The sequence below is a fragment of the Liolophura sinensis genome, chromosome 10, assembly GCF_032854445.1.
Source record: "Liolophura sinensis isolate JHLJ2023 chromosome 10, CUHK_Ljap_v2, whole genome shotgun sequence".
Classification (NCBI taxonomy): Eukaryota; Metazoa; Mollusca; class Polyplacophora; order Chitonida; family Chitonidae; genus Liolophura; species Liolophura sinensis.
Window position 1 is genome coordinate 29,951,254 of NC_088304.1, and position 14,377 is coordinate 29,965,630.

Sequence of the window (14,377 nt, forward strand, 5' to 3'; positions counted from 1 at the left end):
AGTATTGATTACGTATAATGGGGGAAGATCGGTGAACATCAAGATTACTATGCTGCTTGTGACCTGCAGCTTAATACCTATCGGAATTGTTCTCAGCTGTTACAGGTACATCATATGAATGCTGTTGTACACTTGTAATCTGTAACTTACAGGAGCAACACAATAATAAAGCTCCAGATATATAGGGTCACGTTCCAACGTTTCAGGAAAGAATGTCATCTGTATCTAGGCTTACCCCAATTCTTCAACCTTTTCAATCACCACTGCAACCAATATTTTGAAACATTCTGACAGAACTATGTGGTGTACAGAAATAATTTGCACGGTTTTATGAATTATTTTTATCATCATTTTCACCATAATTGTATGTATAATTTCCACTGAAAAAGGTGCTCTACTGGTTGAAAAGGTTGAAGATTTACAGTCAGTTTTCCTAGAACAGTATGTACATGTAGTTTGATTTCTGAGGGTAAAATGAATAAAGGAAAAAAAACGAGCGAACATAAAAAATATTTCATTTCATGTAACAAACTTTTCAAAACCTGTGACATGATTTATTTATTTATTTATTTGATTGGTGTTTTACGCCGTACTCAAGAATATTTCACTTATATGACGGGGGCCAGCATTATGGTGGGTGGAAACCGGGCACAGCCCGGGGGAAACCCACAACCATCCGCAGATTGCTGGCAGACCTTCCCATGTACGGCCGGAGAGGAAGCCAGCATGAGCTGGACTTGAACTCAAAGCGACCACATTGGTGAGAGACTCCAGGGTTATTGCGCTGCGCTAGCGCGCTGACCGACTGAGCCACGGAGGCCCCCCTGTGACATGAAGTATTACCTTTTCATGTACCAGAATTACCCATTACAGACATTTAGTGTTGAGGAAAGAATGAAAAGAAAAATGGTCTGACCATTAAATCTCCTAACTTTGTCCATTTATATGTTGCAGACATTACCCCAGGACAACCAGAAGATCCGTACTCTGTTAGGGGGAACTCTGTATGCATACGAGCTGCCCCCACCCCCTGACATTGACCCCATGACTGAGGAGGAAGAGAAGGCTGGGACAGTTGCAGAGAGTGTGGGGCTTAATGAGATTCAGAGGGGAAAACACACCTGCTGCAGTATGTACATTTACACTGCCTGATCTTTGTTATACTGATGAAAATCATTACGTGTTTGTGGACAGTGTTCCAGATATAAATTGCTAGGTATATAGCTTTCTTAGGCTTTGTTGAAAGTTGTAGAAAAAAAAAGAAAACCAGTGTCTGTCTTTTTCAGTTTTCAGAGTTAACTGACTAATGTTAATAGTGTATTTTAGGTTTCAGCAATAAAACGTCAAATTGACTTGCTGAAGAGAAGCTTTGTGCATTATTCTACCATAACTGTTATGTCTTCAGAAAAGGCCAGTTGTACTCCCTGTGGAGCTGAGCTGGTGAATGGTGAGGGCCCAGGGGATCAGCTTAACGGCCATCCACATCAGCTAGACCCTGCACAGACCATGGGCACCTTACTATCCTTAACAAATAGCCCTGTTAATGGCTCCTCCATACCCACCAGCCCAGGGCACAGCCGCAACCCCAGCTCGGCCAGCACCAACGGTGCCTCCACAGAAAGCCTCCCCCGCACTGTCGGAGACATCTTTAATGGATTTGTCATAGGGGTGCATCGCAAGATGGTACGTGGTAAAAGGGCGAAATTGCAAAGAAATGGATGTTTTATTATTCATTGTGCTTGTCACATTGAACGCAATGAAATGGAAACTTTGTCTGGACTAAGTGCAAGAAGTAATTTTGATTGAATATGTGAACAGTGGATTGTGTACACTGACAAATCTTTAATCTTTAATGAGTTAATGCTTTCACCTAGAGGTAAATTTTATCACTTTTATCCGTTTATTCACTTCATTTGAATACTCAGGTGTACAAAGGATGTACCTCCCTTTGTGCAGTTCTCTCCTGTGTTATTCTGATCACCTTTATAGCTGTCCTTTATAGTACACTCAAGTTCCTCGTCCTCAGATACACCTGGACGTCTACTTCCTGTCCTCCCAGAAGTCTCGACCCAGCCTGTTCGGGACACCAATCATCCTGCCGTGTCACGACAAGACATCCAATCAGGACCTGTATCAGTTTGTGTGGACACAGGTTGCTAGACTAGTCAGCCCCCTTCCCCCATCAGAGAGTAAGACCACCAACCATGCCCAGGACTGGTATGTCGCAGGCTTTAAGATTTGCTCTCACCGTACATGTAATATGGCAGCTAAAAGGCTTGACAAAATGGTGGTTTTCACAGGAGCTTGTTCCTCGGTTCAGAAATTTATGTTTTCCACGACTTCACTTGCCTTGATATTATTATAAATGTTGTACTGCCGGAGTGGGATTTATGGGATTTAAATTCAGCAACCTGCTGAATGATTATGGGTTTCCTCCAGGCCTGCCCGGTTTCCTCCCACCATTATGCTGGCCGTCATCGTATAGGTGAAATATTCTTGAGCACGGTGTAAAACACCAATCCAATGAATAAATAAATAAAAAAATTCACGACTATGATAAGAAGATATTAAATAAGTGATTTGGTGTTTTGGGTAAAACTACAGATTGTGAAGAAGCTTATCTATATTGTTTGTACTTTGCTTCTGCAGTGAAATGAAACCATATATTAATATTTACATTTTATTTATTTGTTTGTTCCCAGCTGAAATTGTTAAAGGTTGCTTTTTGTAGAATATATGACAGGCTTACGGAGAAAGTGCCAGAAGTTCTAAAGCCACTCTAGATCTGTTAATAATATGGGATGCAACTATGTGTGAGATATTCTGTATCTATAGCTATGTCTGGTTAGTGTGAAAGCAGGTGATATGACTTTAATGTTTGTGCTTATACAGCGATGACAGCCTGGGTTATGAGTACCCGTTCACGCTGAAAGTGGTACAGAAGGATGGCTACACATGTGCCTGGTGCCCCTGGTATAAGTAAGTTCTCTTCTACATCGTGTGTGTAACTTTTCCTCTACATCGTATGTATAACTTGTACTTTCATTTAGTTGTGTGATGCTGATTTATTTTATAGCCAAGGAGATGGTTAAGCGGCAATTTATGCCTGCAGTGTATTTTGAGAAGTAATTTTGATTAAATAAGTAAACATGTATTTCGGTTTGAAATGTGTAGATATTGTGAATGGTAAATGACCAATGCTGGTGACAAGCATTTTGTTCTTCATTAAGGAGTGAGTTTTAAATGTCCATTCATTCCCTTTCCATGCCTTAAGGCAAAAAAAGAACAAAAACAAAAAAACACAAGGGTCAGATGAACTTTACTCTGTGTACCAGAAAATTTTTGTAAGTCATTGGATAACACTTTCTGTATGTCAGTTAAAATAGAACATGCTGAAATCTTACCCTGCATTCTTTAAATTTCACTTTGTGTTTCAGATTTTGCAGAGGATGTAAAATAGACTGTAACAACACCCCATTTCAGTTTGGAAGCTCCTTCCTGGCCATAGACTGGGAACCCACAGCACTCCATCTGCGTTACCAGACCTCACATGAGAGGGTAAGACAGGAAGCTGGGTTGTAACAACTGAGAGACAGAGGATGTGTAGGATTTTTGTGAAAGGCAAAACAATATTTTGCTGGTACTTCAAGTTGTTTGATTGCGTTGATGTGAATGGGATGTTGATAAGACTGCAAAGTAAGGGAGCAAGTTTGGAGCGCTTAATGGCAGGACCCGGATAGCTGGCGAGTTCCTGAAGTCTTGCCAGTCAAGATTGCTGTGAGACAAGAGGACTGTATGAAAGTTCATGCATTCAAGTGTGATCCTTCATGTAGGATCACAGGATCAGCAGTCACACAAGATGCCATAAGAATTACAGGGATATATTTGAACTATACACATGAATCTAGCGGAAAATAATTGAAAAATTGGTATTACGGAAGAGAATATTGATCGAAAATGTCAACTTTCACTGTGTATGCCATGACGTGACAGCACTTGTAAAGGAGTCATAAAAGAAGCAAGGGTGAAAGTAGTAAAATAGCTTGCCAGTGAAGAACTTACGGTAAAGTTTAAAATTGTAATGCTTGTCGATGTAATGATCACCATTTAACAGCTCTACAGAATGTAGACCGTTATTTTCACAGCTCAGACCCGAGGCTTTAAGAAGGTGGCGACTGGCACACATTTACAAGAGTGCCTCTCAATCATGAGCTTTTTAAATCCTGACAGAAATGATAGCATTCATTTGTTCGAGTGTTAAATCTGCTTTAATCCCTCGGTTTCAAGGATTTCATATTATAAATTCCTACGTTACTTTAGACAGACATCGGTGTACACGAATCCTTGGTTTGTAGGCCTACTACAGAAATGATACAGATGAGGTCTGATTCTCCCAGCCAGGTGTATGTCAGTCAAGCCATAGACCCACTGCCTGTTTCATTCATATGCTGAATATTCTATTCATATTCTAACTGCGTTTGCTCCAAAACATCCTCAGAATTTACATTAATTTGGTAGTACACATGTCACAGATATCGGATTAGGAGCAGTGTTCATAAAATTGTTTAGTCTTCTTCGATACAATCTGAGCAGGACATAGGGCTGTATAATCTGAGCAGGGCATAGGGCCGTATAATCTGAGCAGGGCATAGGGCCGTATAATCTGAGCAGGGCATAGGGCCGTATAATCTGAGCAGGGCATAGGGCCGTATAATCTGAGCAGGGCATAGGGCCGTATAATCTGAGCAGGGCATAGGGCCGTATAATCTGAGCAGGGAATAGGGCCGTATAATCTGAGCAGGGCATAGGGCTGTATAATCTGAGCAGGGAATAGGGCTGTATAATCTGAGCAGGGCATAGGACTGTATAATCTGAGCAGGGCATAGGGCTGTATAATCTGAGCAGGGCATAGGGCTGTATAATCTGAGCAGGGCATAGGACTGTATAATCTGAGCAGGGCATAGGGCTGTATAATCTGAGCGGGGCGTAGGGCTGTATAATCTGAGCAGGGCATAAGGCTGTATAATCTGAGCAGGGCATAAGGCTGTATAATCTGAGCAGGGCATAGGGCTGTATAATCTGAGCAGGGCATAGGGTTGTATAATCTGAGCAGGGCATAAGGCTGTATAATCTGAGCAGGGCATAGGACTGTATAATCTGAGCAGGGCATAGGGCTGTATAATCTGAGCAGGGCGTAGGGCTGTATAATCTGAGCAGGGCATAGGGCTGTATAATCTGAACAGGGCATAGGGCTGTATAATCTGAGCAAGGCGTAGGGCTGTATATTCTGAGCAGGGCGTAGGGCTGTATAATCTGAGCAGGGCGTAGGGCTGTATAATCTGAGCAGGGCATAGGGCTGTATAAACAAATGAAATTTACAGAGTGCACGTGTCATCAATTTTGACCGAAAAGAGAAGTCCAGAAATGATGCCGAATCTGTTCTGCCTTCAAAGGAAAACAAGAAGTAGCCAAAAAAATGAATCAGTTACTCTGCATGGGGCCCAGTGGGGCTTAAATAGGGGAACATAATTCAGTACACATGTTCACAGGTTTTTTGACATAGTTCTTGAAAGAAGAGAGGACTGTGTAATACAGAAATGAGAGTGATCAGCTAATTTGCTTGGCTAAAACTGCTAGGAACCCACACAAATCCATATATAAACACATCCTTTATGTATGAAGTTTCCTGTGACCATGACATCGATTGGAGACCAAAACAGATCAGTCCCTTATGGTTAAAACTCAAATCTGCTACAGGGGCCAACACCGCGTCCTTGAAATTTAAATGATAATTTCAAGTATATATGTAGGCCATGACTGGTGAGCGTGAAGAAGCCTTTAGACAAGTTAGTGTGTCCAAACTACAAACATTGCCGTTCATTACCGGCCATGTGGAAATACCATGATGGTTTGTAAGGCACTCCTCGCCACTCCCAAACACCCCTCCAGTACCCCCAAAAGATGTATCTTCATACCCAGTACAGTGGCCTGCACACAGCTGCTGAGAACACGGCATGTCTGAGTGTACATGTCTATAGCATTGAGGATTTGATAAAGTTTGATACTTCTGCTTTTTTATATTGGTCAGTTGTGAAGGATTTTGTGGCTTTATGTATTTATTTTTTCCATGTACTGATTAATTGTCCAACATCACATCAGTGGATGGTTCCGAATTATTACTTTTTTCTCTACATTACAGTGTACATCTGTTTTTGTTAACAATAACTACAAAATAAATGGTAAAATCCAGTCTTTGTGAGCACTTAAGTAACTGTTAAAATACTTTCATATTCATTAATTTTATCATGCATTTTTTTATTTCTGCATTGCTGTGAATAGGCAAGAAATTTGCCTGGTCTTCTGGGATGACACAAACTCACATTAAAGCCTAAACATAAACTCTAAAGGACAGTAGAGATAGATCGACATGATGAAAAATAGGAAACACTTAATATAAATTATTTCTTGAATCTACCTATATTAGAGGATGTAAGCCTCCAACATATAGCCTAGCCGGACTGTCAGACAGTTGCTTTGACCTACATAGCTTTGTACATAGATTTGAAGCCCCAGACTGAAAACGAGGGACTACCTCAGTACATAACCAGTCCCTACCCTTGACCCTTGTGTTATATAACAAAGATTTAGCCCTGATAAGGGTCAGTAGCCAAGTGTTCTGCTGCAAATCAGCCCTATCTTCATCTTGGAAACATTTATCCCAGAAAAGTGCTCCAGGCAGTCAATGTCTTCTGTGAGGCAAAAAACTCAGGCATTGATTTAAATTTCCATGGTTTGGCAGATCATTAAATGACCCCCAATGAATATAGTGCTTTATTTAAAAGATCATTCACGACTCCGTAATTCCTAAGAATAAACTCCCGAACCACCTCCCGCAAGCATGGACATTCCAGTGCACGTGTACATGTATATGAAGTTGGGCTACACATGCAGCCACTGGGCTTGGTCTGAATTGGTGTTGACTGAATGTTTTACCATCCCCACAGTCCTAAATGCAGATTTTTAGTTCATCTGAGAATCTAACTTGTATGACTCTGTGTAATTGAAGGCCTAGCATGCATAATAAGTTTTCCAATGAACATGATCCAATAGCTAAACAGTGAGGAAAATTGTCTGCCTTTACATTTAAGTTGTTTCGATTTGTGCAAAAATTCTCTCCTGGTATCCCACAATGCTGTTGAACTGCCTCTTTATTTTATGAAAACAGCTATACAAAAACAGTGTCAGAACAGAAAACATCAACTAGGGAATGAGCGAAAGATTAAACAGCCAGGACTGACTTGTGTTAGGCTGTTTCCGATTCAGTCCTGTTGTTGAGATCCTATTTAACTTAAACCTTTCCTCTGTCAGTTTTTTGAGGAGCACGGCAGTGTTGAAGAGAGTCGACGGTTACAGTCAGAGCCGATTGACCTGGACACTTGTCTGCACGCATTCACCAAGGAAGAGGAGCTAGAGGAAGAAGAGCTGTACTACTGCTCCAAGTGTAAGAAACACTGCCGTGCCGCAAAGAAACTTGACATCTGGAGACTCCCACCCATACTGGTCAGACTTCATAAGTATAACCTCAGATTTCAGCTTTCTTTGAGTTTTTCACTAATTGATCAAATTGCTGTAAATAGGTTTGTAAAAAAGCACGTAAAATTATATGTGATAAGCAGTAAATCGAAAATTTCATGGAATTTTTTCACCAAGAGTAATTCAGAAGAGTGAATAGTTTGATTGAAAATCAGGTGAAAGCTATACATGTGATACTTTGTACATTTCTGAACTTTTTAAGTCTTAAAGTTTTGCATTTTGTGTCATTTTACTTTTAATATAGTGCTTTTTAGTCTTTGGACTTTCTAAGTGTTACAGTGTTGCATTGCATGTCAGTTTTTAATGTCTGGACTTTCTAAGTGTTACAGTGTTTTGTTTCCCTGTTGTAGATCATCAACCTGAAGAGATTCCAGTTTGTGGCAGGCCGCTGGGTCAAGTCTCACAAGATCGTCAAGTTCCCCACCGAGGACTTTGACCCCACCCAGTACCTGGCACCCCGCTGCCCTGCTGAAGGCAAACTATCCAATGGCTACCCTGAGTCACATGACATGAATGGGAGCTGTATGCAATCTAATCAAAACTCAGCCACATCATCTCAGGTAGCTGACAAGCGAGCAAGTAACATGAGTAAAGGTGAGTGTGTGTGGATAGTGAGAGAGATGGGGTCCTGGGATTTCCTTCAAAGAAAAGATGGTAAATAAGATACCTCGAATTATTTAGGAAGAGAGATGAAAAAGATGATCTAACTTTTGAAGTCTGCTAAAGATGATTATTATGAGCCAGGAATGTGCCATATGAGTGCATCAGTCCTGGTGGGCCAATTTCAAGGCTTCACCTAAATGACTTCATCTGCCTGGACAAAACAGTGCTCTCAGAATATGCTTGAATAAAACATCTTGCAAACATGAAAATGAAAATGTTGAAGAATTTGCCGTAGTTCAATTTCCGATTCTTCTGGAGCAGATTCCTTTTTTCATGCATGTTGTCATTTGTTAGGAGGTATACAGCCTCTCTGCATTCATAATTTTCTTATGCTGCCTTGTTGTAATTTTCTATTTTGATTCTTTTAGAAGCTGCTAGGGGAGACGACTCCAGCAAAACTAAAGTATCGAGTAAACCATGTCCAGATCCTGTGGGCATCTCCATGAGGACTGGACGACCTCATTCTGAGAGTGGAGACTACAACGGGGTCCGCTATAACCTCTACGCCTTATCAGTAAGTTCTGCAGAGAATACATGTGCATGTACTCACTGAACTCTTTGAGGAGTCTTTCAATATTAACAGATCGCTTTGGTGGCTTAATAGTTGGAGGGTCCACCTCTAAGTCAGGAGACCCAGAATCAAACCTGGAATGGGTCTTAACAAAGACCTCAAAAAATGTTAGTTCTTGCAGCCTGACTTGGTGCTCAGCAGTGAGAGGTCACAGCAAGGAAACAGGACTGGTTGGCCCAGTGTCAGTATAATGTGTCTGAGTGTCTGGTGTCTGCCTGATATTTCAGTAGCGGCATCACTTTGGTGGCATGGATTCCTTGAACGAAAGGACATTAAACCCCAAGCATTCATTCATGATATACAATTAGCTTATTTGGTACTACCATTAGCTGTGTGTCCCAGATAAAGAAAATACTGTGACTTAAACCACTTTCTAGGTTACATTCACAAGTGTAACATCTTGTTTGTCCTTACATCCTCACATCCTCACATGGTATTTTGGCAAAGAAAAAAATACAGCACTTTTCACCGTCGTCTTATGTTGACATTGTTGACTATCACAAGAATTACATTATATGAATTATTAGTCTGTAGATCAAATAATACAGCAGGTTTTGTAATGGGAGTGTTGTGTGTGTAGGCACACAGCATTGTGGAGGCACAGAATAGTGTGGAACTCATAATAGTGTGGAGGCACATAGTTGTGTGGAATCACAGAATAGTGAGGAGGCACATAGTTGTGTGGAAGCACAGAATAGTGTGAAGGCACGCAGTTGTGTGGAATCACAGAATAGTGTGGAGGCACAGAGTTGTGTGGAAGCACAGAATAGTAGGCCTATGGAGGCACACAGTTGTGTGGAAGCACAGAATTGTGTGGAGGCACACAGGTGTGTAGAAGCACAGAATAGTGTTGAAGCACAAAATTGTGGATAAGCAAAGTTTTTCTTCTCTGTTCTTAACTTGTATTTGCAACCATTCGTCTCAATTCAGAATTGTCTCTTTCATAAAGCCGCTAATGACTACCAGATGAAAACATAAAACTATAATCAAGGCTACTTATGTTGTTGTATTTTCAGTGTCACACAGGTATTCTGGGAGGAGGTCATTATGTGGCCTATGCTAAAAATCCCAACGATAAATGGTACTGCTATAACGACAGTTCCTGCAAGGTAAGGAGATAACAGCTGCATGTATGCACTTTGCGATATACTCATCAAAAAAACAAAAAAAACTTCTGTTACTATCTAGCATCAGGCCCGTGGCTGAGTGGTTAAAGAGGCTTTCCTTTCAATCGCCAGGTCACCAAAGACATGGGTTTAGACCCATTCTCGGACAGGTAACTTCCAAGGAATGCGGAATTCTTTTTCTTCATTTGTTCTCGGGGCATTGGTGGCAATAAGCAGTCGGCAGTGTAACTTCATGTGGTCTTGCATAAAGTTTGCTGTTTCCCACGTGGGAAAGTTTGCCAGTAACTCGTCAAAGATCAATGATCAAAGATCAACTGGTTGCTGACTTAGAAGTGAAAAATTCTTGAGTATTGGTTTAAACAACAGTCAAATGACCATTGCCATTATATGAATGATTTGGTTTGTAGACACATTCTTTAAGGAATACAAGTTGAGTACATAGACTGCATGTGTTTTGTGGTCAGCTTTCATGTTGCTCCAGTACCACAAGTGTACCTGTATCAGCTTGGCGTTACCTACATGTACACATATCTGCTGATAAATGTACAGTGCATATTAAAGTGTAAGCACTACTTCAAACCTTAATGGTTCCAAACCTTTTTTTGACATTTTAAGAATTTTAGGTTGAAAATATTTTTAACAGAACGGTGACATGTAGAACTCTATCTTGTTTTTCCCCAACAATTTTGGGTTTACTGCTGAAACTCATGACCCAGATTTTCTGTGAAAGTATTAAACAAATAATACTGGTTGAACATAAATGGCAAAGAAAAAGAGAGATGTAAATGGGCGAAAATGTATCCACAAGAGGAATAATGAAGATTGTCACCAGTTGTCTCCCTTTGTATATGTGTTTTTGCTTCTCTTCTTTGCAGGAAGTTGCTGTGGACCAGATGGACATGAATGCCGCCTACATCCTGTTTTACGAACGTGCTGACATGAACTACAATAAATTTTACCCAGATATTCGTGGGAAGGAGCCTGACATGCAGGAAATAGACGATGAATTTGAGACAGAATTCAAGAAGATGTGCGTGATACAATGAGGGGAGCACTCCCTCGAACTTGTGTAGAAATCTGTGTAATTATGGAAGTGTAAACTTGTTGTTGTTGTTGTACATTTGTATAGCTAGCCGTGAAAAGTCTGTGCTCATGTATGATTTTATTTACCTGTGATTGGCTGGTACATATTTGCCGAAGGATGATATTGAAGAATGTGACATGCACATACATGTTTATATGTAGTGTGTTGTGATCAGTACCAGGGGAGATAACCAGACAGTTTACACTATTCCCATATGTACATTCTGTGATAACTGCACCTTGTTCTCATGAGACTGCAGACTGTTGATGTCTTTTTGTTACTTCTATACTAACCAGGTTGGACTGTACAGAGTTAAGGTATTCTTATTTTATACCGTTATGTAGTGTGACATTTTAATCTCTACCTACATGTAGTGTGGTATCAGGTTTAAGAGCTGTCAGTTTTAGCCAGTGATAGATGTGTATTTACAGGTAAATATCCTTGTAGGTCAAGAGTTAAATAATCGGTGTTGAGTGAAAATTAAAATTGTGCCCTGCATACTCAGTTTATACACCCCTTTTATAAATGTATAAGGCATTTCACATGTTTAGCAGGTTGACAAGATTGGCAAGAGACCAACAGTTTCACTCTTACAGTACACTTACGTGTATGAGAGCTGTGCATTCTATCTTTTGTTTGAGGCATTCTTGTCATGGGCCAATTCCTTAGGGGGAATTTGACATGAGGCAGAATTTCCACCTGTGGGGAGAGAGTGTGTGAAGGGTTTACAGGCATCTCAGTAACTAGATGCTCTCTGTCTTTCTAGGTTTGAGGTAAATTGTACATGTATTAGCGTGGTGCTTGTATCAGACTTACATGTACACATATCTGCTAGACACACCCACCGTATGTGAACTGTGTACAAATATCTGACTTGTATCTGCCAGATACATCCACGATATGTGAACTGTGTACAAATATCTGACTTGTATCTGCCAGATACATCCACGATATGTGAACTGTGTACAAATATCTGACTTGTATCTGCCAGATACATACACGATATGTGAACTGTGTACAAATATCTGACTTGTATCTGCCAGATACATACACGATATGTGAACTGTGTACAAATATCTGACCTGTATCTGCCAGATACATACACGATATGTGAACTGTGTACAAATATCTGACCTGTATCTGCCAGATACATACACGATATGTGAACTGTGTACAAATATCTGACCTACCCAAATGGTTCTAAAATTTCATCCACAAATGTACATTTTCAAAGGCAGGTGAATGTCATCTTTAATGCTGAAACCTACATTTTCCTAGTGACATATTATCCTACCTTCCAAACAAAGTTTAAAGCACCTTTCTAAAATCAGCAGAACTCGCAGAATCATGGAAAATGAAGTTCTTCTTATGTTATATTTAGGTTAGCAGTACAGATACATGTGTCTGGCCTACATATCTGTCACATATCTTACTTTCATGTATTAACTTGAGTCTATGAAATAATATAATCCCGTGTTTTGAGCAAAAGCCACTTCATCCACTCCAGACTCCAGGGGTCCTATTTGTCAAGCTTAAAGTGTTTAAAAAGTCAAACTCAGAACAGGAAAGAAGTGTATGGTGCCTTGCTATGCAGTAAAGAATTGGTGTACAAAGTTTAAACTTCCTAGAGCAAAACATTTTCATTGCAGCTGTGGTTGAATTTTTGGCTAATGACGTTAAGACGGGCCCAGGATCAAGAAGTTGTCTCAGACTTGCAGGATATTCCTGAACTTAGTCTTGTACTTAAACGATTATTTTCAATTTTGTCCTGAAGAGCTAAGGTAATTCTCAGTATTGTAGTGAAAATGTCTATGGTAAATTCCCAGTTTAAGCGCAGTAAACTGCTGTGAAGCTAAGAGCGAAGTGTAGTAAAATCTTAAGACAGCTGGAGGTCATAAGATGAATGGTCATGATCCTGGGGCTGGAGGACTTGAGGATGAACGGTCATGATCCTGGGGCTGGAGGTCTTGAGGATGAACGGTCATGATCCTGAGGCTGGAGGTCTTGAGGATGAACAGTCATGATCCTGAATGGTCATGATCCTGGGGCTGGAGAACTTGAGGATGAACGGTCATGATCTTGGGGCTGGAGGTCTTGAGGATGAACGACCATGATCCTGAACGGTCATGATCCTGGGGCTGGAGGTCTTGAGGATGAACGGTCATGGTCTTGGGGCTGGAGGTCTTGAGGATGAAAGGGTCATGATCCTGGGGCTTGAGATCTTGAGGATGAACGGTCATGATCCTGAACGGTCATAATCCTGGGGCTGGAGGTCTTGAGAATGAACGGTCATGATCCTGGGGCTTGAGGTCTTGAGGATGAAAGGTCATGATTCTGGGGCTGGAGGTCTTGAGAATGAATGATCATGATTCTGGGGCTTGAGGTCTTGAGGATGAATGGTCATGATCCTGGGGCTGGAGGTCTTGAGGATGAACGGTCATGATCCTGGGGCTTGAGGTCTTGAGGATGAAAGGTCATGATCCAGGGGCCGGAGGTCTTAAGGATGAATGGTCATCATCCTGGGGCTGGAGGTTTTGCGAATGAAAGGTCATGATCCAGGGGCCGGAGGTCTTGAGGATGAACGGTCATGCTGTTGCTTACAAAGTTTTGTAGGCCTTATGCTTCCTTTAACAGTCCTCAGTTCTAGGCAAGCCTGAAGTCTGGCACACTGGTGGGTAAATTGTCAATTGTGCACAGTGTTGCCATGTGTCTTGGCAAGATTTGACATTAAAAGCAAAGAACACACTAGCATGAAGTACATGTCAGATGGACCATGAAATATTGTCCAGGAAAATAGTTTGATTTATTTCTTTTTAGAATATTTTTTGACCTGGTAAAATACATTTACAATTTTGGATTCTACTGTGGCCTTTTCTTGCCATATTGGGACCAGTGATGTCACTTCATGTTTTGCCACTTGACACACATAGACTGCTATATTTCATCATTCAAAATTCATCATCATTTAGAGCTATGAACGCATTCAACCAATGTACCTTAAAACAAACTATTTCAAGCCAAACACATTGCTGTGACATCACCAATGCCCTCTGGGTTCCAACAGACCACCATAGAATCCTGTGTTTTGTCACTGATACCCTCTGGGTCCCAACAGACCACCATAGAATCCTGTGTTTTGTCACTGATACCCTCTGGGTCCCAACAGACCACCATAGAATCCTGTGTTTTGTCACTGATACCCTCTGGGTCCCAACAGACCACCATAGAATCCTATGTTTTGTCACTGATACCCTCTGGGTCCCAACAGACCACCATAGAATCCTGTGTTTTGTCACTGATACCCTCTGGGTCCCAACAGACCACCATAGAATCCTGTGT

General features: G+C 41.0%; 1 protein-coding gene across 1 annotated transcript in view; it reads left to right on the plus strand.

Annotated features, from left to right (window-relative positions):
* LOC135477090 (ubiquitin carboxyl-terminal hydrolase 32-like) overlaps positions 1-12,579 on the plus strand; it is a 55,376-nt gene extending 42,797 nt beyond the window's left edge. The window contains exons 25-34 of the mRNA XM_064757244.1: positions 955-1,129; positions 1,406-1,683; positions 2,027-2,217; positions 2,893-2,979; positions 3,438-3,558; positions 7,369-7,560; positions 7,944-8,187; positions 8,625-8,770; positions 9,844-9,936; positions 10,830-12,579. Coding sequence (XP_064613314.1) covers positions 955-1,129; positions 1,406-1,683; positions 2,027-2,217; positions 2,893-2,979; positions 3,438-3,558; positions 7,369-7,560; positions 7,944-8,187; positions 8,625-8,770; positions 9,844-9,936; positions 10,830-11,000 — 1,698 coding nt within the window. The 3' untranslated portion in view covers positions 11,001-12,579. The remainder of the gene's footprint in view (positions 1-954; positions 1,130-1,405; positions 1,684-2,026; positions 2,218-2,892; positions 2,980-3,437; positions 3,559-7,368; positions 7,561-7,943; positions 8,188-8,624; positions 8,771-9,843; positions 9,937-10,829) is intronic.
* Positions 12,580-14,377: the final 1,798 nt, after the last annotated feature.